We start from the raw sequence: 27731 nt of genomic DNA, 5'->3' as shown, positions 1-27731 counted from the left end.
TGTATCCCAGGAAATGAACAGGCTGACAGTTTGGCTAGATAAGCTGATACTCATGCTCCATTTCCTTTCGTGACTCCAGCTGCGGATATGCAGGTTGATGTGAAATCTGTCTTTGCCCAAAAGTGGAATGGCATCTGATGCACCACTTTTCTCAGTAATAAACTCTGCACAATGAAGGAGACTGCTGCGCTTTGGTGCGCTTCAATTCTGCTCCTGTCGGAAGTTGTCCACTGCTGTGCTTTGGTGCTCTTCCTTCGGCTCCTCTCAGGAGGAGTTCACTGCTTTATGCCGTCTACGCATTGGTTGTACCAGGCTCACCAGTTGTGTCCTCCTGTGTAACCAACTACCACCACAATATGGTTGTGGAGCCAGACTGACAATATCCCACATATTGGTAGAATGTCCCCTTCGTGCTAAGTATGGTCTATCTTAATTGTAATATTAGCTGACAATTCATAGATGGTTGAACTGATCCTCAGCTTCCTCTGTGAAAGTGGTTATTTCCAGATATAAGGTTTTGCTTTACTCCTGGAGCAGAGGCAGGTTGGTTGTAGTTAGAGCCTCTCTTCACATTTTCTCAGGCTGAGATCCCATGACCACTCCCTAGTGGAAAGATCACTCTTTTTTTTCCAGTTTTTAGATTTTGTCTAACCTTTTATCCTTTTACTGTGTGTGTTTTAACTTCCTTGTTTTATAATTTGACTCCCCTTACTGGATCCATCCACTTTTAGCTGATCCTCTTTCTTCTTTGAGTAACTTGTAACTTTGGAATCACGGGACTGATTATCTTGCCATTTGGCCCCATAAACCCTCTCAATTAATCAATCAATCTCAAAATTTGTCAGGAAAAAATGCTAAAACATGTCTGGAAATCAGAAAAATATCAGAGAATTTCACTTGGGGTAACTTGTGGCAACCCTGTCAGTGTGATTTTGTTTCTGCAGCTGAACAGCATATGAAAAACTTGTTGTTCAGTCTCCGAATGGATTTAAATCAGAAGCTGCCAAGCTAGGAATTTTTGTGTGTGTGTGTGTGTGTGTGTGTGTGTGTGTGTGTGGGATGATGATGATGATAAAGGGAGAATGCCAGTACGTAGCCTACTCCTTGAGAAAAGCACTAAGGAGGCTTCCAAGCTTAACGTCCCCATGTGATGGATGGTTCAGCATCACATGTCCTCACTTCATAACATAATGCAGAGAGGTTTGTTATTTAAACCAGGGCAGTGTTTGGTGATCAGGAGCCTTATGCCACCACTTCTCCTCCCCTTGCCAGCCAGATAGTGGCAAAGAAGAGTTTTTGCCACATGGATTCAAATTGGCTTACCCTTGGATCAGTGTCCATTTGGAGAGAAGTGTTACCAAGTTTCAGAAATATATCGTTCACTTGTTTTTCGAATTGCTAGTATGTCTTGCACATAACATTTGATACTTTGAAAGATATTTAGTTTAATTACTGTTACTTTAATTTTAACAAAAGCAAAACAAGGATAATGGAATGTAGTCTAATTAAGTCGGGTGATGCTGAGGGAATTAGATTAGGAAATGAGGCACTTAAAGTAGTAAAGGAGTTTTGCTATTTGGGGAGCAAAATAGCTGATGATGGTCGAAGTAGAGAGGATATAAAATGTAGGCTGGCAATGGCAAGGAAAGCGTTTCTGAAGAAGAGAAATTTGTTAACATCCAGTATTGATTTAAGTGTCAGGAAGTCATTTCTGAAAGTATTCGTATGGAGTGTAGCCATGTATGGAAGTGAAACATGGACGATAAATAGTTTGGACAAGAAGAGAATAGAAGCTTTCGAAATGTGGTGCTACAGAAGAATGCTGAAGATTAGATGGGTAGATCACATAACTAATGAGGAAGTATTGAATAGGATTGGGGAGAAGAGAAGTTTGTGGCACAACTTGACCAGAAGAAGGGATCAGTTCTGAGGCATCAAGGGATCACCAATTTAGTATTGGAGGGCAGCGTGGAGGGTAAAAATCATAGAGGGAGACCAAGAGATGAATACACTAAGCAGATTCAGAAGGATGTAGGTTGCAGTAGGTACTGGGAGATGAAAAAGCTTGCACAGGATAGAGTAGCATGGAGAGCTGCATCAAACCAGTCTCTGGACTGAAGACCACAACAACAACAACTTTAATTTTGAAAATTATTTCTCCCTGGTAATATTTTCAGAATTTAATCTATTAGTATTATTTTTTATATAAAAAAATGCTGTAATGTGCATCTCCGTAGAGCAGAAAATTGCATCAATTTCTCTTTTATGTAGTCACAAAAATTTTCCCATTTGAATTTTATTAAACAATCTGCTGCAGAAATATCATATTCAACTGATGACACATTTTTGTGTTATTAGTTGAGATCTCAGATAATCTTCCAGTAGCACTTAAATGTTCATGAAAATTTTTTGATCATATATTTCACATGTTTTAAAGAGTTACATCAATTAAGCAAAGATAATTCTTGCTTTTTTAAATTCCATCATACTTTCTTATAGGACTATGCTGAGACTGCAAAACTACTTGCTGTAGAAAATGTAAATAAGGATGCTCTTCAGGAGTATGCTCGACAGGCTGCTGATTTTTCGACTAACTACAGATTGCCGCAACTAGAATTTGCACTCAACCATTATGGGCAGCCAGATGTTGCTATGTTTGACTTCACTTCAATGTTTGCTGCAGAAAATGCAAGCAGAGTGATTGAGAGACGGGGGCACAGATTGCTCCAAATACTTGTTGGGGATAGTCTCTTGGAGGTAAATACTAGTAAATACTAATGTCATTAATTCGCCCACATACCTGTTTGGAACCCAACACAAAAAAGTGTTTCTGGTGATGTCAGATACATCTAAGTTAATGAAGAGAAAAAACCATTAGGAACTGTTACTGTAGAGCTTATAAAAATTAACAATCATTAACGATATTTTGCTGTACACTATTTATAGTGAAAAAGAAACATGTTACACAATTAATAGAAATGACACTTTTTAGGGAGGAGGGGGGGGGGGGGTGCTTCATCCTCTATTTAAGCCACTGCTTCTTATCTACATCTGTTTGCTTAATATTTAAACAGGTACAGTGTTAATTCTACAAGGCTAACATTTCTCTATGCATTGTGAGGACTGAAGTCATGAAGTCTATTGTTTTCCTTTTAATAGTCGTATAGAGTACTGCAAGACAATAATATGTGTCTTGTTGTTTTGTGTGTGTGTGTGTGTGTGTGTGTGAGAGAGAGAGAGAGAGAGAGAGAGAGAGAGAGAGAAGAAGAAGAAGATAATTTTTAATTCTTTCTTCCAGCCCTTTTGGCCAACAGGATCAGGCTGTGCACGTGGTTTCTTGAGCTCCATGGATGCATGTTGGGCTGTTCGCAGCTGGGGAAGTGGCCACTTAACTCCACTAGAAGTTATAGCAGAACGTGAATCTATTTATCGGTTACTAGGACAAACAACACCTGAAAATTTACAACGCGATTTTGCGAACTACACTTTGGATCCCCATACACGGTACCCAAATCTCAACACCCGAGCTGTGCTTCCCATACAGGTGCGAGGACTGTATGACACAGATGATCCTACTTCTCTTGAACAGTTGTCATACAATGCTACTGAACATGATCTTCCTAAGAAGAGGAGGAGAAAAGGTGGGTATTCAATATTATATATCAACTCATTAGTGTCTCATTATAATTCTGTTTATAACTTCAGTTTAGAAAAAGTTAATTATTAATTCTTGTACTTCTGATTTTGGAATTTCGAATGTAATATGCATTTTAAACCTGCAGAAATTTTGATTTCTCTAAAAAAAAATCTAATTTTAAAAATTTCTAAGGGGTTAGCACTAATATGTTACTTTCTTGTTCTTTGTAATTCAAAGGGTGTGTGAGGAGTTTTCCAGTTTTATGGCCCACACATTTGTTGCATGACATAAATATGAATAGTCACTGACTGTATGACGATATTGACTGTTGTACAAGAACAAATGCAGTGAGGTTATGCATTAGAAATAAATGGTTTCATTACTGCAGTATCTATGTTTCTATTGTTTCTCCATGTGCTACATATTTTAAATAACTTTTGTTTTTCCATAAGAGTAGTTTGCAACATATTTAAGAAGAAAGATAACTTTTCTGTTTGTCAATCATTTTACATAATTGTGCCCATTCTGCATTCCTTTGGTGTCATCATATTCAGTTTGAGACAGAATATTATTTTTTCAGATATTTTCAACTCTCTCAATCAGTCAAGAAGGTTATCTATCTTGTTTTGCAATCACTCACATTACTTTTCTGTGCATTCTTATTCATTTTATGGAAGTTCCACATTATTCTGATTTCTTTGTGAACTGCATGCCTGACTCATGAATTTAACTTATAACATGGATCCCTATGATTTAGTGATTTCTGGTACAAATCTGTGTACACTACCTATTTCTTGAGCAGTTTTATGTAGGAAACTTGGCCACCATGTTCTAACTTTACTGTGTAATTTCATCAGTCACACAAATACATTTCAGTGTTCCTCATATGCCAGATGAGTGCAAAATATTTGACAAGGATGAATGGGCATAGAGAAAATGTGACATCCAGTCACATCATGCAAAGTATAAATTTTGCATCATACTGTCAGGCAACTGCGTAGTTGTTTTTCAATGCACGTTTTTTTATACATGGTGTTCTTGGGACACAAAAATCTAAAAGAGAGAATATTTTCTATGCCAGTTAAGTTATTCATATTTATTGTTATTTGTCCTTCATATTCATGCTCTTAAATTTGTAAGAGTTTCCTATGAGACTCTGATAGCCTCATTTTCTGTTCACATGTGAGCTTCTTTATTAGCCAGTTTCTGTTCCCACTGGCAGGTATTCTCTCTTCTTCTTGTATGTATTCGAGAAGCCTGAAATGGTTGTGTGATAATATTATACATTTTTTTATATCTGTGCATGTGCCCATATTAAGCTTGGCAGTTTCTGGTGACATTTTTTCTTCCTCAGTATATGTTTCAACACCTGTATTTTTGTCTTCCTGTCTGTACATGCCAGGTTCCAGAATACAATTGTAAATATATTATTTGTTATTAATGAAGTTTAATTTGTGGGCACTGATTGAGAGATTAGTGAAAGTTGTAAAATTCAAGAAGACTTTATAAACAGTGGAATGTCCGGAATGGTATAATAAACAATGTGAGTTGGGCTAGATTGCTACATGCCACATAGAAGAGGTGTTGAGTGGCGAACAGGGTACATATAAAACATATAAAAGTAGACAGAGTTGTTTCGACTGTGCTGCAAAAGTTTTGCTGGGAAGCCCTTAAATATCCTCCATAAATTCCTGATCTCTCCCCCTGTGATTTCCATACTTTTGGGACCCCGAAAAAAAAGACATATGTAGCCATCTCTGGGCAATGAAGCCTCAGCATCCAGAGTCGACTGTGGCCATCTGTGTTTTTTCTAAATCTGGAAGATGACTGACTGATAGTTTAGTTTACTTTTAAATGCACCTGTTTTGTAGCAATCTATCCTAATTCATGTTGTTATTCAACAACACTACAGCATTTTTTATATTTCATTACCCATATAGGCTAAGGATAAATTAGTACGGAACTGATATGCATTTGCCTTATGCTTAGTTTTACAATGAATCTGAAATAACTCTAGATTTAAGTTGTTACATTATAGATGATTAATTTATTTATTTGCCTGTTCTGTTGGTGTCATCACTTGTGGTCAACAGTGAAGGGTATGTAATTTTTAAAATGAAGTATTGCACCCTAGTAGAAAAATAATAATAGTGAAAAGGCATGATATGTCGTAATAAGATAATCAGCATGGCCTAAGTAAATTGAACTCATTACATGTATATATTGATTTGTAACTCTCATAAATATGCTTTACAGATTATGTATCCTTTGCATGTGCAATATAATTTTGTGCGCGCGCTTGTGTGTGTGTGTGTGTGTGTGTGTGTGTGTGTGTGTGTGTGTGTGTGTGTGTGTGTGTGTGTGTGTTTGTGTTTGTGTATGTGTGTCACAGACAACAGACAGACAGACAGAGAGAGAGAAAGAGATATTAGTTGTACTAATAAACACACAGCTTTACTAAACAGAAGTGTTCATAGAATCGCGTATTGACTGATGTAATGAAAAGAATAATGCAACAGTGGCACAGTGATTCTGTAAGTGGCAGTCAGATGGGAAAAAAAGAAAAGAAAAAAAAAGGGTAGGCAAACAGTCTGTTAGATCAAAAGTAATCACCATAAGTGTTAATACATTTATTCCACTGTGGGGGATGATGGTCCATGCATTCAGAGAAAAATGTTTGGAGTTGCCTACAGAACCATGATTGTACCGAGGTGTGCACTTCTTTGTCCAGAGCAAATTGATGGCCAAAATTGTCTTTCTTCAGGGCTCCAAAAATGTGGAAATCACTTGGTGAGAGATCGGGACTATATTTGAGGACTTCCAAGCAAAACTCCTGCAGCATAGTTGAAACATCCTTGGCAATATATGGGCAGGCATTATCCTGCAACAGAGTGATGCTGTCCATCAACATTTCTGGCCGTTTGGAGTTGATAGCACACTTCAGTTTTTTCAAAGTATCTATGTACCGCTGTGCTTTAATTATGATGCTGTATGTTCTGGAAATTAAATCCTTGCAATCAAAGAAAAAGATAATCTTGAGTTTCCTGTAGATGCCATGCCTGTTGTTTCGACTGTGCTGCAAAAGTTTTGCTGGGAAGCCCTTAAATATCCTCCATAAATTCCTGATCTCTCCCCCTGTGATTTCCATACTTTTGGGACCCCGAAAAAAAAGACATATGTAGCCATTGATTTGATTTCAATGAAGAAATGCATGCCTAGGTAGAATCATTGTTCCATAGGCAACCACAAACACTTTTCCATCAGGGCTAGCAGCAATCTGTGACAGTTTGCTGATGGCCCTGTGGTGTAGCAAAAGGTGTCATTGAGTGACTGTAGAATGATACAAGATGACTTAGACTAAATTTCCAGTTGGTATGATGAACAACAGCTTGCTCTTAATGAAGAAAAATGGAAGTTGATACAGATGAGTGGGAAAGAACAATCTTTTTACTGTTGAAAACAACATTATTAATGTGATGCTTGACTCAGCCACTTCAATTTAATATCTGGATGTAGCATTGCAAAGTGATATGAAATGAAACAAGCATGTAAGGATGATAATGTAAAGATGGTAGTAGAGAAGCTGAATGGTCGACTTTGGTTTACTGGCAGAATTTTAGGAAAGCAGAGCTCATCCACAAAGGAGACTGCATATGGAACTCTAGAGTGATTCTTCTTGAGTACTGCTTGAGTGTTCGGAATCCCCACCAGGTCGAGTTCAAGAAAGATGTGAAAGTAGTTCAAAGACATGCTGCTAGATTTGTTACCTGTGGCTTCAATTAACACACAAGTATTGTTAAGATGTTTGAACTTAAAAATTGGAATTTATGGAGTGAAGACAACATTTTTTTTCCAAAATACTATTGAGAAAATTTAGAGAAGTGACGTTTGAAGCTGGTTGCAGAATGATTCTACTGTTACCAACGTACACTTCAAGTAAGGACCATGATGATAAGATAAGCAAAATTAGGCCTCAGGGGAAGGCATATAGACATTCATTTTTCCCTCACTCTATTTGCAAGTGGAACAGAAAAGGAAATTACTAGTAGTGGTGTAAGATACATCCATCATACAGTGACTTGCAGAGTATGTATGTAGATGTAAATGTAGTCAGGAAATGAATATCCTGTGTAAGTGTATGAAGGGGGTGCACATGGGTGTTGGTTTTACTGATCACATATTCACTCTCTTTCAGTTAGTCATTTCTGCATTATGGACACTATTGCACCCTGACAAAAAAACAAACAAATGGAGGGTGGGTTGGCATTGTGTAGTTTAGTTTAATTATCTGCATGTTCAGTGGATCATAATTGTAACCATTCACTATGATATGAAATTACCTAAATTCAATGACAGACCATTTTATTTACTGGCAAACTAAAAACTCGCACCTGGATCCACAGGTCTTCCTTATAGACACACCATAGCCCTTGATAGGTTTAGTTCCTACTGGAAACTGCTGCAAGTCACTGCTCACATATCCAACTGCAAAGGAATCTTACTGACAAGGGATGGATTTATAGCAGAAGACATGACAGCTTCTTGACATTATTTGATCAGCCTGTGCAGAAACAATGGCTTTTATTTTTTCATCAAATAAGCTTTCAAGTAAAATATGCTGCTACCCAGTGAGTTGAAAATAAAGTGCTCAATCCTTTTTTTGGGGTGTGGACATGTCTAGATGGTCATCTGCATTATGCAAAATTAACCATTGAAGTAAGACATTTGCTTATTCTTGAAAGAAATCATCACTTGAAGAGGCTTTTAATTCTACATACATTCATTTATATCATATTGGGTTCAGAATTGTGTTTTCAGAGCTTCATTTCTTCTCCTGGATACTACACACCTGTCACACCATAAAGGAGGTTATTCATCGCTGCCTTCTGTGTAAAATAGCGTGCGACATTGCCGGTCAAGAAACAGGAGCTCCACTGCTAGCCGACTGTATAACATCACGCAGACCCTTCTAAGTCATTGGAATCAAATTCTGCAGGGGCCTTGTACTCCTAAGCAATAAGTATTACAACCAAACGCTATATTACACTGTTCACTTGTGTAGAGCCTTTCACCTAGAGCTAATCCACAGTTCAACAACAGGTCAATTTTTGTTGGCACTACTGAGATATATTTACAGATGTGGCATTCCACACTCCATATACCAAGACAATGCCCAAAAATTCCATGCAGCCAACAAGGAGGTAACAAAACTGTGTATGGCCACCACTGCAGTTAAGACCACCAATGTTTTGTGCAAAAGGCATAACATGGAGGCTTACAGCACCACGTGGGCTTGGTGAGGAGGATGTTGGGAGAGGATGGTCAATTCAATCAAACTATATCTTCAAAAAGTACTTGGATGCTCCAGCATGGAAAAAGAAGGGCTACAGACTGGTCATAAATACTAAAGTCGCCCTCGATTTGAGGTCAGCCACTCAAAATGAAGCCAAAATTCTCTCACTGGCACACTTCCTTGTGGGGAGAGACTCACAAAATAGTCAACAGCATCCAAGCCCCCAAATATAACAAACTTGATGAGAGATTTTAGACTCCTTCACTAAATAGTAGAAGATTTCTGGAAGCACTGGAAGGAAAAATATTGTACGCTCTTGATTAATTTACACCAAGTCAAATGCCCAGATAGAAGACTGGGGAGAATTCGAACAGGTGATGCCATCCTTCTGCTAGAAGCAGTTTTCATACAAATCATTTGGAAGGAGGCAAGAGTGCAGGAGCTGTAAAGAAGGCTGAGATGAAGTCCTATGCACAGCCATCCTTGTCACTTCTGGTAGAAGACATGTCACCAGGTCCGTGCAACTGGTTTTACTCATGGAAACAGACCATGACAAGGGGGGAGGGGGGGGGGAGATTGCTAAACAGCATCTCAGCATTTGTATCTGTGTCCCTGCATTTGTAATTAAAGGCATTGTGCAACTTGCATAATCTGTAAGTTATGTGTAAATTAAATTGTATGTTGACTGGGCTTTAAATAATTTTTATTTGCTCACAAGATGAAAATGGCATTTTTAAGCTCTTCTAAAATGTATTTCCTAAGAAATAACAAACCACTTACAGAAAAAAAAGTGTGTGCAATTTAAGTGTGACTATAAAAGTGGCTGTGACTATTGAAAGACAGTGCCACATGTTGCCCACACAAAATCAAATGTACAAATTGTTAATGCGCTGTTAATAGAAATAAATCCAGCTAATGATGATGGTATGACATTCCGAAATATGTATTGTGAATAACAGTATATGTGACTGGTTATAGTAATTTTTATTTTCAATTGAAACAGAAAATGTTCTGCTGTAATATGTATGCCTTTTTATTCAGGCATGTTTCTGGCAGACTGAAATATGTCACTGTGATATGTCGCCATTAGCGAAGTTACAGGAACAGTGCCTATATTACAGCTGGCAACTAACTGCAATGGATTTACATGTATTGCAGTTTAGGTTGTAGGCTGATTTGTTAACTAATGGTCACATTCGTACATCATTAATGATTAAAAATTATGAATTTCAAGAAAAAATTGTTGTGTTAAAACTCTGTACTGTTTTCACAAATATGACACATTTGATCAGTAACAAAAATGACTAAATAGGTTTCCTCTTCTTTGTGTGTGTGTGTGTGTGTGTGTGTGTGTGTGTGTGTGTGTGTGTGTGTGTGTGTGTGGGTGGGTGGTGGTGGGGGGGGGGATTGCATGTGTACATGCACACATTTTTAGAGTTGTGTCGGAGTATACTCTGTGTTAAACAATAAACATTAGTGTGTAATCATACGTAGACCAGAATTGTATGCCAGTAACACTGACCATGTAATGATAACAATAGCAAAGTTCATAAGATAAATAAACTGTTCAAAAAATGTTCCATCATCTTTCGATGGAACATTATGTCCGCCAGGAAAACTTCAAGAATGTTCAAAAAATGTTTTGCACTTTCTGCATATGTGTGGATGTGGGTGGGCTTAGTCAAGGGGGAGTAAGCAGTGAAAGAAAATCTGTGGTACTAAAACAGCAGACAGCTGTGTATAGGGTCCTTTATTTGGAACCCCTACCAGTTTCATTGCTTAAACATCTTCAGGTGAGTATACAAATTGTGTCATATGAGACCCAAATGTTGAGATGGGTAGAAAACCCAACATTCAATGTCAAAATAACAGTAATCCACCACATTATATACAACTTGACAGTATGTTCATGTGGCAGATTACTATTATTTAGACAGTGAATGTTGGGCCTTCTGTCCTTCCCAACAGTTTGCTCTTATAATGTATATACCTGCCTGAGGATGTGGCTTTAAGCTGTGAAACCAGTTATGATTCCAGATATAGGATCTTACACACAAAATCAAAGAATGTAAAGTCCAGGTTGGAATAGCAACAATATTATGAAATGGATAGATTCCTATTCACTGTAAAGATGACACATTGAGTTACAGTCAGACGCAACGAAAAGACTGTTACAAATTCAGCTTTCAGCCAAAGCGTCCTTCAGAAAAGAAAACAAACACACACATTTGCACAAGCAGGAACATTCCACTCACACATGAATGCTCTCTCTACTTCCATTCCTGTGTTTTGGCCAGAAACTTAATCAATTGGCTGTGAATCTTCTAGATCCAAGACATCAAATGCTGGTGGCTTATTTAGAAGTGGCACTTAAAATGACGTACGAGAACGATTCACATCAGTAATTGCAAGACAGAGGAGGTAGTCATTTTTTAGCATTCCATACTATGTACCAGATCTCATCACACAAAATACTGCACCTGTTTCCTCAGTACCCCTTTCCATATGATCCATAAATCTTTGACACCAATCAATGATTTATCATTAAACAAATAATGCTTATTCATGTTCCACTCACATTAATGTGACCACCTCCTGTGTTCCGTGTCAAAGTGCAGTAACCACTCACAGTTGGTAGATGGAAGCACTAGCAGTGGAGGGTATATAAAGCATTCTGGAGGATCATGGAAAACAGTGCAGGCGGAAACGAAGTATTTTATCTGCTCTCCAAAAGGGCATGATTGTTGGCTTTCAGGTTGTAGGTAGAAGCATTTTCAAAATGGGTAAGTTTGTAAACTGTTTGTGTGGTGCTATGGTTAAAATAACACCGTGCATGGCAAAATGGCGCTATCCAAAACTGACATTGAGGCAACTGTGGTGCAGCAGAGGCCACATGTGGCAGGGGGTGAACGATGGCTGCAGAGATGTGAACAGGCGAGTAGACATGCAACTGTTGAGCAACTGACTGCCCAGTTGAACCAAGGTGCAACCAACAGTGTCTTCTCAATGACCGTTCAGTGAATGTTGGCATGTATGGGCCTACGCAGCAAGTGCACCCATGTTGACTGCTGTTCTTTGGCAACAAAGGCTGAAATTTGCATACCAGTACTGCAGCTGGACATCTGCTGATTGGTGACCAGTGCTGGCCTTTTCAGATGAATCATGTTTTATGCTCCATTGGATAGATGACCGTTGATGTGTATGGCATGAAACGTGTGAAAGCAAACACCCTGTAACAATTATCTGAAGGGCCCAGTCCATAGGAGGGAGTGTTATGGTTTTGAGAACATTTTCATAGCATTCCTTGGGTGCACAGTGGACCAACACAATTAAGTACCTATCCTTGCAGATCATATTCAATTTTTTCACAGGTTGTCACATTAATGTGACTGGACATTGTTCAGTTCCTTAATTCAAGGAAGTGCTAAAGGATAATAAAATACCAAAGTGAAAGCATTGCTAACAAATTATGAAGAAAACTAGATGGGATGAACGTATTATGAGCATTAAATTTATTGTGTGTGTGTGTGTGTGTGTGTGTGTGTGTGTGTGTGTGTAATCTGCACTTACATACTATTAAATGTTGTTATTATAGGATTGTTGGAGGAAACAGTAAAACTGTTACAGAAAATTTAATTAATTTAGTTTTTTGTACTGGTAATAAAATTTCACTTTCTTCAGTTTTTAAGCTGCTCGTATTATTTGTACCTTTTTTTTTTTGAACTGCACTACTTACATCATGTCAATAGCGTCTTATAAATAACAGATTTATATCTAACTTTCTGTTGAAATACGAGATACTTGTAACTGTTTGCATATAGTATGGGTACATGTAATTGTGAGTACAATTTTCTTTACAGATTCTCAGGTACATCCAGACACACTTCTCCACTGGTTGAAGAAGCAAGTAGCTTTGTATAGTGATCTCCATGTGGAAAATATGACTGATTCTTTTAAGAATGGACTGATTTTATGTGCCATTATCCATCGATATAGGCCTGATCTCATAGATTTTCACTCACTTAAACCAGAAGATGTGTCTGCCAACAACCAGCTAGCATTTGATACATTAGAGAGAGAACTGGGCATACCACCTGTAAGTTACATGTGTTAAACATCATTTGTCTGTATCACACTTCAAATAAAATAAGCTTCCTGTTATGAATCTTTTCTGGAACAGTCTTACATACAGCATTTATAAGAAATTTTATGCCAAAATAATAAGTTCGTACATTTAGACAAAGATGCCCGAAAGCGTTGATACGTTGATAGAAACAATAACAAACACAAACACACACACAAATTTCAAGCTTTCACAACCCACGGTTGCTTCATCAGGAAAGAGGGAAGGAGAGGGAAAGACAAAAGGATGTGGGTTTCAAGGGAGAGGGTAAGGAGTCATTCCAATCCTGGGAGCGGAAAGACTTACCTTGGGAAAGGGACAGGTATATACACTCGCGTGCGCGCGCGCCCACACACACACACACACACACACACACACACACACACACACACACACACACACATCCATCCGCACATAACAGCCACAAGCAGACATATATGTCTGTTATGTGCGGATGGATATATATATATGTGTGTGTGTGTGTGTGTGTGTGTGTGTGTGTGTGTGTGTGTGTGTGCGCGTGTGTGTGTGTGCGCGAGTGTATACCTGTCCCTTATTCCCCCCAATGTAAGTCTTTCCACTCCCGGGATTGGAATGACTTCTTACCCTCTCCCTTAAAACCCACATCCTTTTGTCTTTCCCTCTCCTTCCCTCTTTCCTGATGAAGCAACCGTGGGTTGCGAAAGCCTGATATTTGTGTATATATATCAAGCTCAGGACCTTCTGTTAGTGTGCCTGTCGACAAAGCAGTGCTTCTGCCTTTCGATGAGTCATCTCCTTTATTCCTAAATAATTTGTAATTTTTCAACCAGAACTTTCCATACATTATTAGTGATCCATGTGCTTTACAGGTTTGTCACTTGTTAATGAAGCCAATGTGGTTTCACTCTGAGAGCTATAGTGAATCACAGTGCATCTTCCTCTCTTTGTGTTAGCGTAGTAGTAGAAATGGATAGGGGGGATTAATCTTAGTGAAAAGAAAATCTCTGTTTTAAGTAAGTACAGTACTAATTATAAATAAGATAAAGACAGAAATCATTAACCTTTATCTTACAGCAAGGAGATCTGTTAAAGTGCTCAAATACCATCCTTGAGGGACTAGTTTCATATCCCCATCGAGCTGTCCTGAGTTAAATTTTCCTTGATTTCTTTAAATCACTTAAGATGAATGCTGGGATGGTTCCTTCGAAGAGACCACAGCTAATTTCTCCTTCATCCTTGTCCAGCTAGAGCTTGTGCTCAGCTTTTTATAGTCTTTGTAATCAATGGTAAAACTGAGTCTTCAGTCTTTGTGATGTATATTATGCTATTTAGAATTAATTGTTGCCTTTGTTTCTTTTTTAAAGGTAATGACTGGTAAAGAAATGGAACAGTGTGATATTCCAGATAAGCTAACTATGCTGTCATATTTGTCTCAAATTTATGACACATTCAGAGGTGAAATACCCCACATAAAACACCCTAAATTGGTGAGTAACATAAAATTAAAAAACAGAAAAAATCTAAATTAGGAAGAAGTAGCAACTCTCTCCAAACTGTTTGCTCCAAATAAATTTGAGCACAATGACTTTTGTCTGTGGTACCCTGCATGCATTCGTAAAACGTATTTAATGTAAAACCTGTATGGTTACTTAAAAAGCTGGGAATTGTTATTCTTAATTTTGTAGTGAATTTAATTTGGTACCATATGAATGACTAATAAGTAAAATGTATTCTTATGGAATGTATGAATGCATTATCTTGGTAAGCAAAGCAGTGGTCTACAGTGGAGTACAGCTTGGGACACAGTTTTAGTGAAGATGTGGATGTGGAAAAGAAACAGCATTGTATGGGTTAATGGTCAGTTGATAGCAGCAGTCTGTGGCTATACTTTCGGTCTCACAGAACTCACAGTACTCTATGAAAAGTCATAGATTTTAATCCATGTGATGTGGTAGGAACCACAAAAAAGAAAAGAAAATATTCATTTTCAATGGGTTAGCTATTTGAGAAATTGTGCTTGGCATGCTATTAGAGTTCCAGAGTTCTCACCATGCAATGTGTTCCATCATTGTGTATGTTAGCATAATTTTGTAAGGCCACTTCTGCTCATAAAATTAATTGTAAGTTGAGTTGTTTTTTGGTTGTTCAGTTATTTGCCCCTAAAGCATCATAATTGATGAGTTATCAGTTAAATGTTGACAAATTTGACAGTGGTACAAAAAATTAACTGTTTTCCGTAAACTTGAAGGTACAGCAGTCACCGAACGCACAATTAACAGCTGATACCAGCATAAAATTAATATTTGCTCACATACATGACAAACATTGTGTCGGGGTATGGAGCAATTGTTTAAGCTCAGTTTTAAAGTGATATGTTTCAGTTCATGCAGCATAATGAGAAAATTGTTTGCGTAGTGAGTATGAGGTGATTCTAAATGAAATTAAGCATCATAAACAATCATAGAAAATCGTCAGGTTTCAGTTACTCTGATCAACCAGAACATTGTGACCACCTTCTCAATAGCCAGTATGTCTAACTTTGGCACGGATAGCAGTGGCAATGCATCATGGAATGGAAGCAAAGAGGCCTTGGTAGGTCACTGGGGGGAATGGGCACCACATCTGCTTACACAAATCACCTAATTCCCGTAAATTCCAGGGAGAGGGTGATGTACTCTGCTGCCAAATTTCTACATCTACATCTGCATCTACATTTACATACATACTCTGCAATCCACCATATGGTGCATGGCGAAGGGTACCTCGTACCACAACTAGCATCTTCTCTCCCTGTTCAACTCCCAAACAGAACGAGGGAAAAATGACTGCCTATATGCCTCTGTACGAGTCCTAATCTCTCTTATCTTATCTTTGTGGTCTTTCCACGAAATAGAAGTTGGCGGCAGCAAAATTGTACTGCAGTCAGACTCATGCTGGTTCTCTAAATTTCCTCAGTAGCGATTCACGAAAAGAACGCCTCCTTTCCTCCAGAGACTCACACCCGAGTTCCTGAAGCATTTCCGTAACACTCGCATGATGATCAAACCTACCATTAACAAATCTAACAGCCTGCCTCTGAATTGTTTCTATGTTCTCCCTCAATCCGACCTGATAGGGATCCCAAACACTCGAACTGTACTCAAGAATAGGTCGTATTAGTGTTTTATAAGCAGTATCCTTTACAGATGAACCACATCTTCCCAAAATTCTACCAATGAACCGAGGGCGACTATCCGCCTTCCCCACAACTGCCATTATATGCTTGTCCCACTTCATATCGCTCTGCAATGTTACGCCCAAATATTTAATTGATGTGACTGTGTGAAGCGCTACACTACTAATAGAGTATTCAAACATTACGGGATTCTTTTTTCTATTCATCTGCGTTAATTTACATTTATCTATATTTAGAGTTAACTGCCATTCTTTATACCAGTCACAAATCCTGTCCAAGTCATCTTGTATCCTCCTACAGTCACTCAACGATGACACCTTCCCGTACACCACAGCATCATCAGCAAACAGCCGCACATTACTATCCACCCTATCCAAAAGATCATTTATGTAGATAGGAAACAACAGCGGACCTACCACACTTCCCTGGGGCACTCCAGATGTATTCCGTCAGGTTCAGATCGGGTGAGTTGGGAGGCCAGCACATCAATTGGAACTCACCAATGTGTTCCTCGAGCCACTCCATCACGCTCCTGGCCTTGTGACGTGGTGCACTGCCATTGGGAAACATGATCATCATAAAAAAGGAGTGTATGTGGTCTGCAACCGGTGTACTACATTCCTTGGCCATCAAGGTGCCTTGCACAAGCTTCTCTGGACCTATGGATGTTCACGTGAATGTTCTCCAGAGCATAATCTGGCTGCTACCAGCTTGCCTTCATCCCGCCATGTATGTGTCAAGGAGGAAGACAACAGATTTGTGCCCTCCCATCGCCCTGATGAAGAAGGTACTGGGCTTTATCAGACCGTGCAACACCCTGCCACTGCTCCAATGTCCAGTGCCAATGGTCAAGTGCCCATTTCAGTCCTAATTGCTGATGTCATGCTGTTAATATTGGCACCTGCATGCGTCGTTGGCTACAGAGGCCCCCTGTTAGGAGTGTGCGGTGCAGTGCATGTTCAAACACCCTTTTACTCTGCTCAGAATTAAAGTCTGATGTTAGTTCTGCCAGTTTGCTGCCTGACCTGTTTTACCAGTCTGCCCAGCCTGTGGTGTCAGACATCTGTGATGAGGGGTGGTCTCCCAACCCCATGATGTCAGGACATGGTATCACCTCAGTTTCATCACATGTTGAAGATGTTTGCCACAGCACTCCTTGAACACCCATCAAGTTGAATAGATTCCAAAATGCTCGTGCTGAGCCTCTGGGTCATCACAATCTGCCCACCATCAAACTCTGATAGATCATGTGCCTTCCCCATTCTACACACGGACAGCACACTACATAATGCTACATGCACTGTGCTTGTGTCTGATTAGCAGTCATTTCTCACCAGATGACACTGCAATCACCTGTATGTGTTTATATTGATAGCAGGTCGGTGATCATAATGTTCTGGCTGACCAGTGTATCCAATGGTATACCCCTACATGTAACCTCAATAATCAGTGAGTTAGATGTAAGCATCAGAAAGAAAGGATGTGGAATAACTGTATGACACAAGTTCTAGATTGAGAAAGTGACAATTTCACTTCATTGGTTCTAAACTAATTGAGTGTAGTTTACATAATTAGCCCATGCCTAGAAACCTTATACAGTTGTTCTTGGTAATATTTCAGTACAGCTAATACTTGCAAACATGTGATGTTGGGAAGCAGTGAAATAATTCTAGACTGCCCACAAAGATATCAGTTTGACTAGTACAAGTACAATACAATGATGTGACACAATTGGCCAGTAATTTTAAATTATAATATTTTCTGTATGGAAAATTATGATGAAATTTGGGCGCTGTTATTTCAGGAATGTGCTAAAATAATTTTGTGTTGATTAGTGTAGGTTATGCATAAAAATTCTTAGGACAATAGAAAGATAGACGTAATATGATGTAGCAAGACTTTTTTTGTTTGGTCACTGATGAGTGAAAAACAAAAGGGAATGAATCATGATGGTCCTCGTAACTAATACCATATAGATATGAATAATTTGCACACATATTTCCCAAATTTAAGGACAAAAGACTGGGGTACATGGGTTACTTGTAATATGACTGGTAGTTCTCCGCGTCCAGCAATAGATCCCATTTTACTGTAGCATTGTTGCGGCCTCAGTCTGTGATACATCATTAGCACATTAGAACTGAAATATTAACTAGTGTTAATTTGTTAATTATGGCTAAAAGTTCTTCTTGTCATTTGTACACTTCTAAAGAAAAACTTAAAACAATCAATGAAGCATAGAACATTGTAAACCGTGCAGTGAGAAGAAAGTACAATATGAGTGCAGATTGTATTTGCAACTGGTGAAAAAAACGCAGAAATGAACGGTAATTGCTGGGCTTTTCAAGGCCAAAAAGTGAAGCATCCGGACCTCAAAAAAAAGCTGTGCAATTATGTAGATGAGAAGTGACAATATGGATGCATGGTGACTAGTGAAATGTGCCAGCTCTAGGTGTTTCAAAGCTAGCTGGGGTGGCAATCAAGATTTTTCAGTTGAAATGGGTTAGGCTTCTGGAGGAAAACTAAGTTTTCTCAATGGCTTTCAGGTGATCACAAGAAAAAAGTGTGATTTTTCATCACTACATGATCAAATTGCATCATGAACATTCCTATATATTGTGACAAATTGGTAATGCAGATTAAATGCTAGTCTATTTTGAGATGTCACTGACAACACTGTGATCACAAAAGGGGAGTCCAGATCATGATACGAACTTGTGGCAATGAGATGCAATGCTGTATAGTCATGTTGTGTGTAACTGGTGATGGACAAAAGCTGCCAGATTATGTGATACTTAAAAGTATAACTATTCCGAAAATGTCAGTCAATGGCATATCAGTGGGAGTGAATTCAAAAGGTTGGATGGACAGTGACCTTGTGGTTGACTGGATGATGCATGCAGGCAATGTTGTTGTGGTGCATTACTGAATTTATGTAATATGCTGGTCCTGCACAGCTTCTGCAGACATACAACTCAGGAAGTGCAAGACGTGTTACAGAAAGGGGAAAACTGGGTTGGTCATTATTCATGGAGGTCTAACATCCATCCTGCAACCACTACACAAGTGTGTAAATCAGACATTCAAAGCTCCACTTAAACAGCAATATATAGATGGATGGCAGATGAAAACTGTGAGTTCATGCCAAGTGGAAAAAATAAATTGGCTAGACTTGTCACAGATTTGTGAGTGGGTGAAATGTACATGGGACTCCGTTCTGCTACCACTGGTGGAAAAACTCTTTAAAGAATGTGTTAACACAAATTTGCCGGATGTAACAGAGCATGACAAATTATGGGAAGACGGCGATGACAATGGTTTTTCCACTATTGATGACGAGGCAATAACATTGGATGGAAACGTACAATGAAATGAACTTGGAAATATTATCTGGGGAATACTTAAAGTGTATAGTAATAACCAGATAGTTTTTTGCACACATTCTTAATGTTTATAATTTATTTTCTTCATTTGTGTGGCCATATTGTCCGCAGTTGCTTTACAATTCTTGGGGTATTTTTGGTCTGTTGTTGCAACTACAAAAATGCGTGATTTTTTTTCCACCAGACGCATTTTGATTTATTGAGGTAAAGGATAATCAGCGATGGTGATTTTTGGCTGCTTTCTTGCTTACATCGGGAAATGCAGTCTGATAGCACATCGATGTTTTCTGTTTTCGACACTGATAATTTTCGTCAAATACAGTGGTGTGCATAAAAGTGTGGTATGAGAAATGCATAGCGCTGCAGAACATCTAAAAATTAGACGAACATTATCAGTGCCAAAAACAGAAAAATGTTGATGTGCTAGCAGACCTCATTTCCCAATGTAAGCAAGAAATCAGCTGAAAAATCACTACCACTGATGATGCTTTACCTCAATAAAGCAAAACACGTCTGGTGAAAAAAATCACACATTTTTGTGGTTGCAACAACTGACCAAAAATACCATCAAGATTTATTATTTTTATTTTTGAATGGAGATGAGCACATTTAAAGGCAGCACAGATACAGACAAGAATCAACTTACTAACAACTGGCAATGACTAACACACACTAATTGTAACATAGCTCCAATTGGGACCAACTATGCAGGTGCCAACACTGGGCTATAAATAACATATACCAATTAAAGATTTATGAAGTATTATTGAACTGGCTGTGAAACTAGACATGTAACTACAAGTTTCAATTCTGGAATTATCCAGTTGCAATATTTAGTTTTACAAAATGTAATGATGTATTTTATAGAAACATAATTTTGGTTTAGATACAATCTTGATGCAAAAATGAGTAAAAGAAGTTTCACAAACTATCGTGCCAGAATTATTCTAATTTACATCTTAATTACATAATTTTTTTATTTTTACATTGTCACTGATCTTTGGACAAATTTGAGCAAGTCATTACAAGCCTTTGAATAGATTGTATATAATTCATAGTTAATTTCAAATTATCATGTTTTCTTTCAGAATGTTCTGCAAAAGCAGTTTTGTAAAAAATAACAGTAATTTAACATTCTACACAATGTTTTGTAGTCTAATTACATTTGCAGGATGGTTATGAATGATAAAGGGTTGCACATTAAAGGATCAGGCTGTGAACTACTCAGTACATTACAGTGATTACAGTGTGCATTTGTGTGTGTGTGCGTGTGTGTGTGTGTGTGTGTGTGTGTGTGTGTGTGTGTGTATCCCGTGTGCGCTATAGCTCTGTAGGGAATTTATCTGGAAGCTAGCAGAGTTTTCAGTATTGTTTCTGTCTTATTTGCAACATAATACTTGTGATTTTCATTTAGTTGTTACTCCTTAAATCATTTACTGTTTATATGCAGATATTTAGGTTAATGTAAAGAAAGATGCAGAACTGCACTTGCCTAAAAAAAAAACAGAATTACAAAATCTTGAGTTGTTTATGTTGTAATATTGCTTTGATCTGAAGACAATGCCTCAGTTGGGTCTATCCATATTTTGTACTAACAAAGAAAATATGAGTAATTACCAGTGTCCTCTGTTATTTAGGTAACAGTAACTTTGGTTTAGGTTGTAGCTTCTGATATTGTAGAGGTATACCCTTTTTTTTAATGTTGACATCATTCATTTACAGGAAGTAGAACCTGAAGACATCCCTGCAGCACCTAGAGCTATTAAATTCCGCCACTTGCAGCAGTTGACACCAGCACAAAAAGTGAATCTCATTGGACGTATAAGCAATACCCAGCATCACAATCGTAGTGCTGTAAGTAGGAAGCGATTTTCCTCAGACAGAGATTTGCTTACTGGAGCCGGTACTCCATATGGAATTGGTGGTGAAAGAAAGACTGAAACTTCAAGAAAGTCACGTAGCAAGCGAAGGAGCCTGGAGAAAGAAAGACAAACTGGAGATGTAAGTTAAATTGTGTTTTAGTGTCCTTAGAAACACTGTGCTATCAGATGATTCAACCATTACTACTGATCACAAATGCATTCATTCTGTACAGGTCATCCCCATGTGTACACTCGTTGTTCACTAGGCGTTCACTGCACTCATTGTTCCTTATGCATCTCGTAATTGTTGTGATTTTTTATTTGTATGCGAGTCCTAAATCCTTAGTATTATACAACAAATGTCTGAAAAAAACATGAGTCAATTGTTACTTTAGTCTTATTCTCAAAATTCTCTATTCTTGTAATATGGATTTATCATTAACACATTTATAATGTTTACTTTATATCTTGTCATTTCATTATTGTACTTGAAAAATGTCCTTGTGTTGCCCAATCACTTATTTTTGCCAAACCACTTATGCGTATTTGAAGCTAAATGTGTTACAATGCTTAGGAAGAACGTGAGAAACGTTTGGAAGAAATTCGCCAAAATAGACTGGAGAGAGAACGAAGAAGAAAATACCTTCGAAAGTTGACTACGTTACAGTTCTATAAAAGCATGCAAATGCTTCAGACAAATGCTAGATATGAAAATTCACAGCCATTTGAAGATTATTCAATATTTCTTTATCGTCAGACAGCTCCAAGTTTTGAAGAACGTGTGAAAGATTTGGAGAGAAAACTATATTACCCTGTAAGAAACTTCATACGTATGTGCATGGTGTTGTGTTCAGGAATGTTTCAGCAGATGTTGTTGAGTTAATTAACATTATTAACATTCTTTTGTCAGGAGCACAACTTGTTTCCCAATGATACATTAAACCATTCTCATTAGCTGCCAGAAAATGTTTGTTGTTTGTTATTGAGTAGACAGGCTTTATGTGTCTGAGCCTTACTGCAATGTGATTAACATAATATTTGACCATACTTCAGATACTTCCTTGGTCATTAGTTTGGTTATAATTTTGTCACTGAAGCACAAGCTGGAAGCTACTTTTCCTCTTGTACCGATGTTTTACATTTTTCTCCCCTGTCATATGTGATATGTATATTGTTAAGAATATGTAATTTATAAGTGTAATACTTTACAAGCTGCACAGATATGACTCAGCTCTGCTCTACTAATGATCTATTATGCCTTTGTTTGTTATGATAAATTCAGTATTGTAATTACCTACATGACTATTTTTGTGATGTATTAGTTTGATATCAATATTACCATGAGTCCTGTTAATAAGTGTGTTCCAGGAAAATATTTTTGATACCTTACTTTATTTTAAAACTGTGGCTAAACTGAGAATGTGATCAGCACGAGTCCTCATTACTCCATTTTGTATAATTAGCTTCCTATCAAATATATTGAATCTTGGCTTCTCTCCTTGATAACACAAATTACACACACACACACACACACACACACACACACACACACAAACAAACAAACAAAATGTTGAGTCTGCTGACTGCTGTGGTGCCACATTTTTTCCTTTTCTGTACTTGATCTAACAAGCTTTAACCTCAAGCTTTAATGCTGTGAAATAATTGCAACATTCTTGTTTTGTGTTTAAACTGCAGTCAGTTAAACGATATCTGAAAGAAAATGACGTTGAACTACTGTCATGTATGCATGGTTCTTTATATTCCACGTATTTCGAATAAGTTAGTAGAGACAGTGTCACATAATTAAATCTTAATATCATTCAATATTAGTGTCATCTGTAATGTGGTGCTGAATTAGTTTGTCATTGATTTATAAAAATGTAAATGGCTAACTGCATTTATGTTACAATAAAAAAAATCTCAGTATCTGAAATATGTAAACAGGTACTGAATTTGAATATTTTCTCTCTTACTGCAGACATACGTAACACAAGTTATGATATGGTTAACATACTAAATGACAGATTCTTTTCGAAGATTATATTAAGTTTAGGAATTTTAGACTGACATTTATTCTCTTGAAGCACATGACTTTATGGATAGTTGGTTTACTTATGAAAACAGACTGAAGCATAGATTCTGTGGAAGGATAGTGTTACAGACAAAGAGATAGAGTACTACAGACCCCCCCTCACATCAGCACAGTGAAGAGGACTGAAAAAGCATCAGTAGTTTACATAGAAATATTGTAGTGTCTCACATCAGTTGCAGGACATTTACAACAAGAAGACATGGTCGAGAAAATACAGTTCGATATCAGACTCCGTGTATTTTAGTGCACCCTCTACCTTATAGTCTAACTTCAAGGAGATGACATTTGACAGCAAGCAAGCTGTATTACTGTCACCAGCAGCACACCGGTTGGAGCCTAGTGTTGTCAGTGCTCACTGTATGGACACTTCTGTTGCGCAATGAATTATGCCTGCCAGAGATTTTTATAATGTTTTTCTAGGTGCTATTAAAGTTGTCAAAAACGGACATAGAGGAGACTCTGTAGAGATTTATATTATACATGGATGTGAAACTTATTTATTTGGATGGATAAAAAAATCTAGAATTTCACTAAGCACAAAAATCTCACCGTTATCAATTTCAGGTTTAAACCAACTCTCTGTCCTCATATTAGGTGAGCTCTATTGATTTTTAGGATCACTTCAGACTCTGGTTTTTTTTATAAATGCTTCAGTAGCTGGTCACTAGAGATTTAATAGTTTCATCTGATAGGTGGGTGGGGGGAGGATGGTGTACTACTTTTGGCCTTACACTAGTACTTCAGGTAGTCATACAGCTGCTACTGCAATGAAATTCACCTTTAAAAAAATAAAATAAAACTAGTTTACAACCTACAAACAGTCAGTCACCTGAAGAGCAGCTCTGTTATGAATATCACCCTGACCCATTTAGGGAGACCCTAAAATTCCCAAACCTATGTCACAGATCCAGGAAGTCATAGTTTAGCTTGTCACAGAACTTCTGAATTATCTCGTTCAAGCCTTCCACTCAACTCAAAACCAGTAGAACATCATCAGTTCTGTGGACAATGCTGCAGATTGTGAGCTTTGTTGAAATTCTGCGAGTACAGTTGGTCTTCTCATTCTCAACATTCTCTGGCAGTTGCAGAATGATCTGAGCCCATAGATGAGAGGCATAATTTGTTTCAACATGAGCCACAACCTGCAATAGGTTGCATCCTGTTCCCTCAATGGTTACTAGAAGAGCCTCTACACACACACACACACACACACACACACACACACACACACACACACACACACAAGATGTGCACAAGGTGACCCTTCCCATCCTTTGCTGTCACCTGCTTAAGGGATAACACTTTGTAGCACATATGAACTGCCATTTATTAATAGACCCTACCCTTTGGTATTTTCCGACAGGTGAAAAATGTCTCATTTGCTCAGCTTCAATTGAAAATATCACCACGAACTTGTTGATTTATCAGTAAGTGTAATATTGTGGGTCTTCCTTGTTCCTTGTCCTCTCTAAAAAGGGCCCCAAGACCTATCATCCACAATCAAGTGGATAAGTGGTGATACATCCTTTACTTCTTACAGAGAAGACATTATCCACAGGGCAGGATAGTACTTGGGATGCCACTAGTATTCTGGTACATGTGTCTCTGTAGTACTCCCAAAAAACCCTCTCATAATAGCTTCCAGTCACGCGACAGCAGTCAAAAGTATTTCCAGCTGCTTACGGACAGCAACAAATTTATCCCATGCTCATGAAAAGCATTCACAGTGAAGCTGCATTATGGCTGGGAGTGCAGTGCTTTACAAAACAGCAAACAAATCACTTTACACTTGTTTTGCTGACCCTATTTTAATTTCTAAATCTGTTATACTACAATGATCACAAGTTCACTTTAAGAACTTAAATTATTAACATCCAACAAAGAGATTTCTTTTACAACAGGAGAAAATTCTGTCTATCATTCCTGTAGGGATAGTGAAGACAAGGTTAGGCTAATTAGTGCATGCTCAGAGTTATTTAAGAAATAAATCTTCCTATGCTCCCTATATGAATGGAACAAGAAGCAGCCCTAATAATTGTCACAATGAGAAGTATCCTACCATACACTTCACAGTGATTACAGAATATGGATGCTGATTTAGGTGACTTACTAATCAGTAGTACACGTCCTAAGTAGGAAACACAGCCGAAAAATCAGCATTAGGTGTACCTCAAAAATGTTGGATGATGCTGTTGTTAAAGAGATAGTATAAATGGTAAATTGTTCAAACATACATATAAACTTGCAAGATAAGTACATAGTACAGACACTGGAAATTGACACCCAATGTAAGCAAAATTCCTCCTTTACTAAATCATCACCAATAAATCCGTAGAATCAGACACACAAGTTAAATGTATTTGCATTTGCAGTGCATGGAAGCACTTATGAAGTAATTAAATTATAAATGTTTTCGACATCACTTGTGCGAAATTCAGATTGCCCTTTTCTCTCTTGATATACTGAGAACCATAGATGAAGGGCAACAGGCAGAATCCGTATTTCTAGATTTCTGGAAAGCATTTGACATGGTGCCACATAAAAGCAATTCAGAGGTGGGCTGCTAGATTTGTTACCAGTAGGTTTGAACAACACGTAAGTGTTAATGAGATGCTTCGGAAACTCAAATGGGAACCCCTGGAGGGAAGACAACGTTCTTTTCAGAAAACGCTATTGAGAAAATTTAAAGAACTGGCATTTGAAGCTGACAGCTGAACGACTGTACTGCTGCCAACATACATCGTGCATAAGGAACACGAATATAAGGTACAAGAAATTAGGGCTCACACGGAGGCATACACCGAGCGAGGTGGCGCAGTGGTTAGCACACTGGACTCGCATTCGGGAGGACGACGGTTCAATCCCGTCTCCGGCCATCCTGATTTAGGTTTTCCGTGATTTCCCTAAATCGTTTCAGGCAAATGCCGGGATGGTTCCTTTGAAAGGGCACGGCCGATTTCCTTCCCAATCCTTCCCTAACCCGAGCTTGCGCTCCATCTCTAATGACCTCGTTGTCGACGGGACGTTAAACACTAACCACCACCACCACCACGGAGGCATACAGGGTGCCGATTTTCCCTTGCTCTATTTGCAAGTGGAACAGGAGGGGAAATGACAAGTAGTGGTGCAGCGTACCCTCCACCATGCACCGTACGTTGGCTTGTGGAGTATCTTTGTAGATGTAGATATAAAGAGGAGGAGCCAGGCTGAAATTTACTTGGAGAATTTACAAAAAACATAACTCACATTATCAAGGGTATTTAAGAGACTGTCATCCAAGCCAGAACTTTTTGTTGCCCCTCTGTGACCTTTACCGAATTAGAAAAACAAAAGAAAGGGAGACTCTTCAAAGAAGAGTGCCATATTTGTTCTCTTATTTCTGGAGCCAAAATGAAAATTCAACTACCTTGTTTAACAAACACCAGTAAGAGAGGCAAAAATGAAGATGATGTGCCTTCGGAAAAGGATTGGAATCGAGGAACATGTTACTGCCTTTGAAATATACATATCACAGTGTTTGTGGTGATAATAGTAGTGAAATTCATGTTGGAGAGATGAGTAGTGGTAGCTGTTTTTCTCAAGTGTCATTCCCTGATGCAATATGAAAGCCATTCAGATATGTTAGTACACTGTGCATCCTGTACCACAGTGGCTGTCCCAGGAGGAATGGTCAGTATTCAGGGATGTGACAAGAATGATCGTTTGAAGCAAAAAATATTAGTAATCATGAAGATTAGTAATCATGAGCTCTAAAAATGCATACCTTGAGAGCTATGAGCACTTGTTCAATAGAAGAGGTGTGTTTCATAGTAGCAAAGATTATCAAGTGCTCATAGCTCACAAGGCATGCATTTGAGAGCCCATGCTTTGAATCATTATTCCTGTCATGTTCCTGAATATTGACCATTCCTGCTGGGATACCTTGTATGTATATGGGATGTAGGCATCATCAGTTCTTTGGGATGTTAAGGGCAACACTCAGTCACAGAATCTAATTCATTACATATCTAGATTTAGACTATGACATAGTCATCATTATTTTGTTTCTGCTATGCAAATACTAGCATTAATATTCACGTGGTTGTGCTCTGAAATGGTTATACCTAGTTCAAGTAATATACTGATGTTGAATGGTTGTAGTTGAAATCTAGATTTTCAATAAATTACAGAATCAGCAAGTGACT

At 38.1% G+C, this 27731-nt stretch overlaps 1 protein-coding gene across 1 annotated transcript in view; it reads left to right on the top strand.

Annotated features, from left to right (window-relative positions):
- The window catches only part of LOC126481676 (F-actin-monooxygenase Mical), a 561514-nt gene that overhangs the window by 338676 nt on the left and 195107 nt on the right, over nucleotides 1-27731 (top strand). The window contains exons 10-15 of the mRNA XM_050105609.1: nucleotides 2500-2757; nucleotides 3299-3641; nucleotides 12791-13026; nucleotides 14400-14522; nucleotides 21316-21594; nucleotides 22030-22269. Of these exons, the coding sequence (XP_049961566.1) occupies nucleotides 2500-2757; nucleotides 3299-3641; nucleotides 12791-13026; nucleotides 14400-14522; nucleotides 21316-21594; nucleotides 22030-22269 (1479 nt within the window). The remainder of the gene's footprint in view (nucleotides 1-2499; nucleotides 2758-3298; nucleotides 3642-12790; nucleotides 13027-14399; nucleotides 14523-21315; nucleotides 21595-22029; nucleotides 22270-27731) is intronic.

Source organism: Schistocerca serialis, chromosome 5 (assembly GCF_023864345.2).
Source record: "Schistocerca serialis cubense isolate TAMUIC-IGC-003099 chromosome 5, iqSchSeri2.2, whole genome shotgun sequence".
Classification (NCBI taxonomy): domain Eukaryota; kingdom Metazoa; phylum Arthropoda; class Insecta; order Orthoptera; family Acrididae; genus Schistocerca; species Schistocerca serialis.
This window is presented reverse-complemented; position numbering and strand designations above follow the sequence as displayed.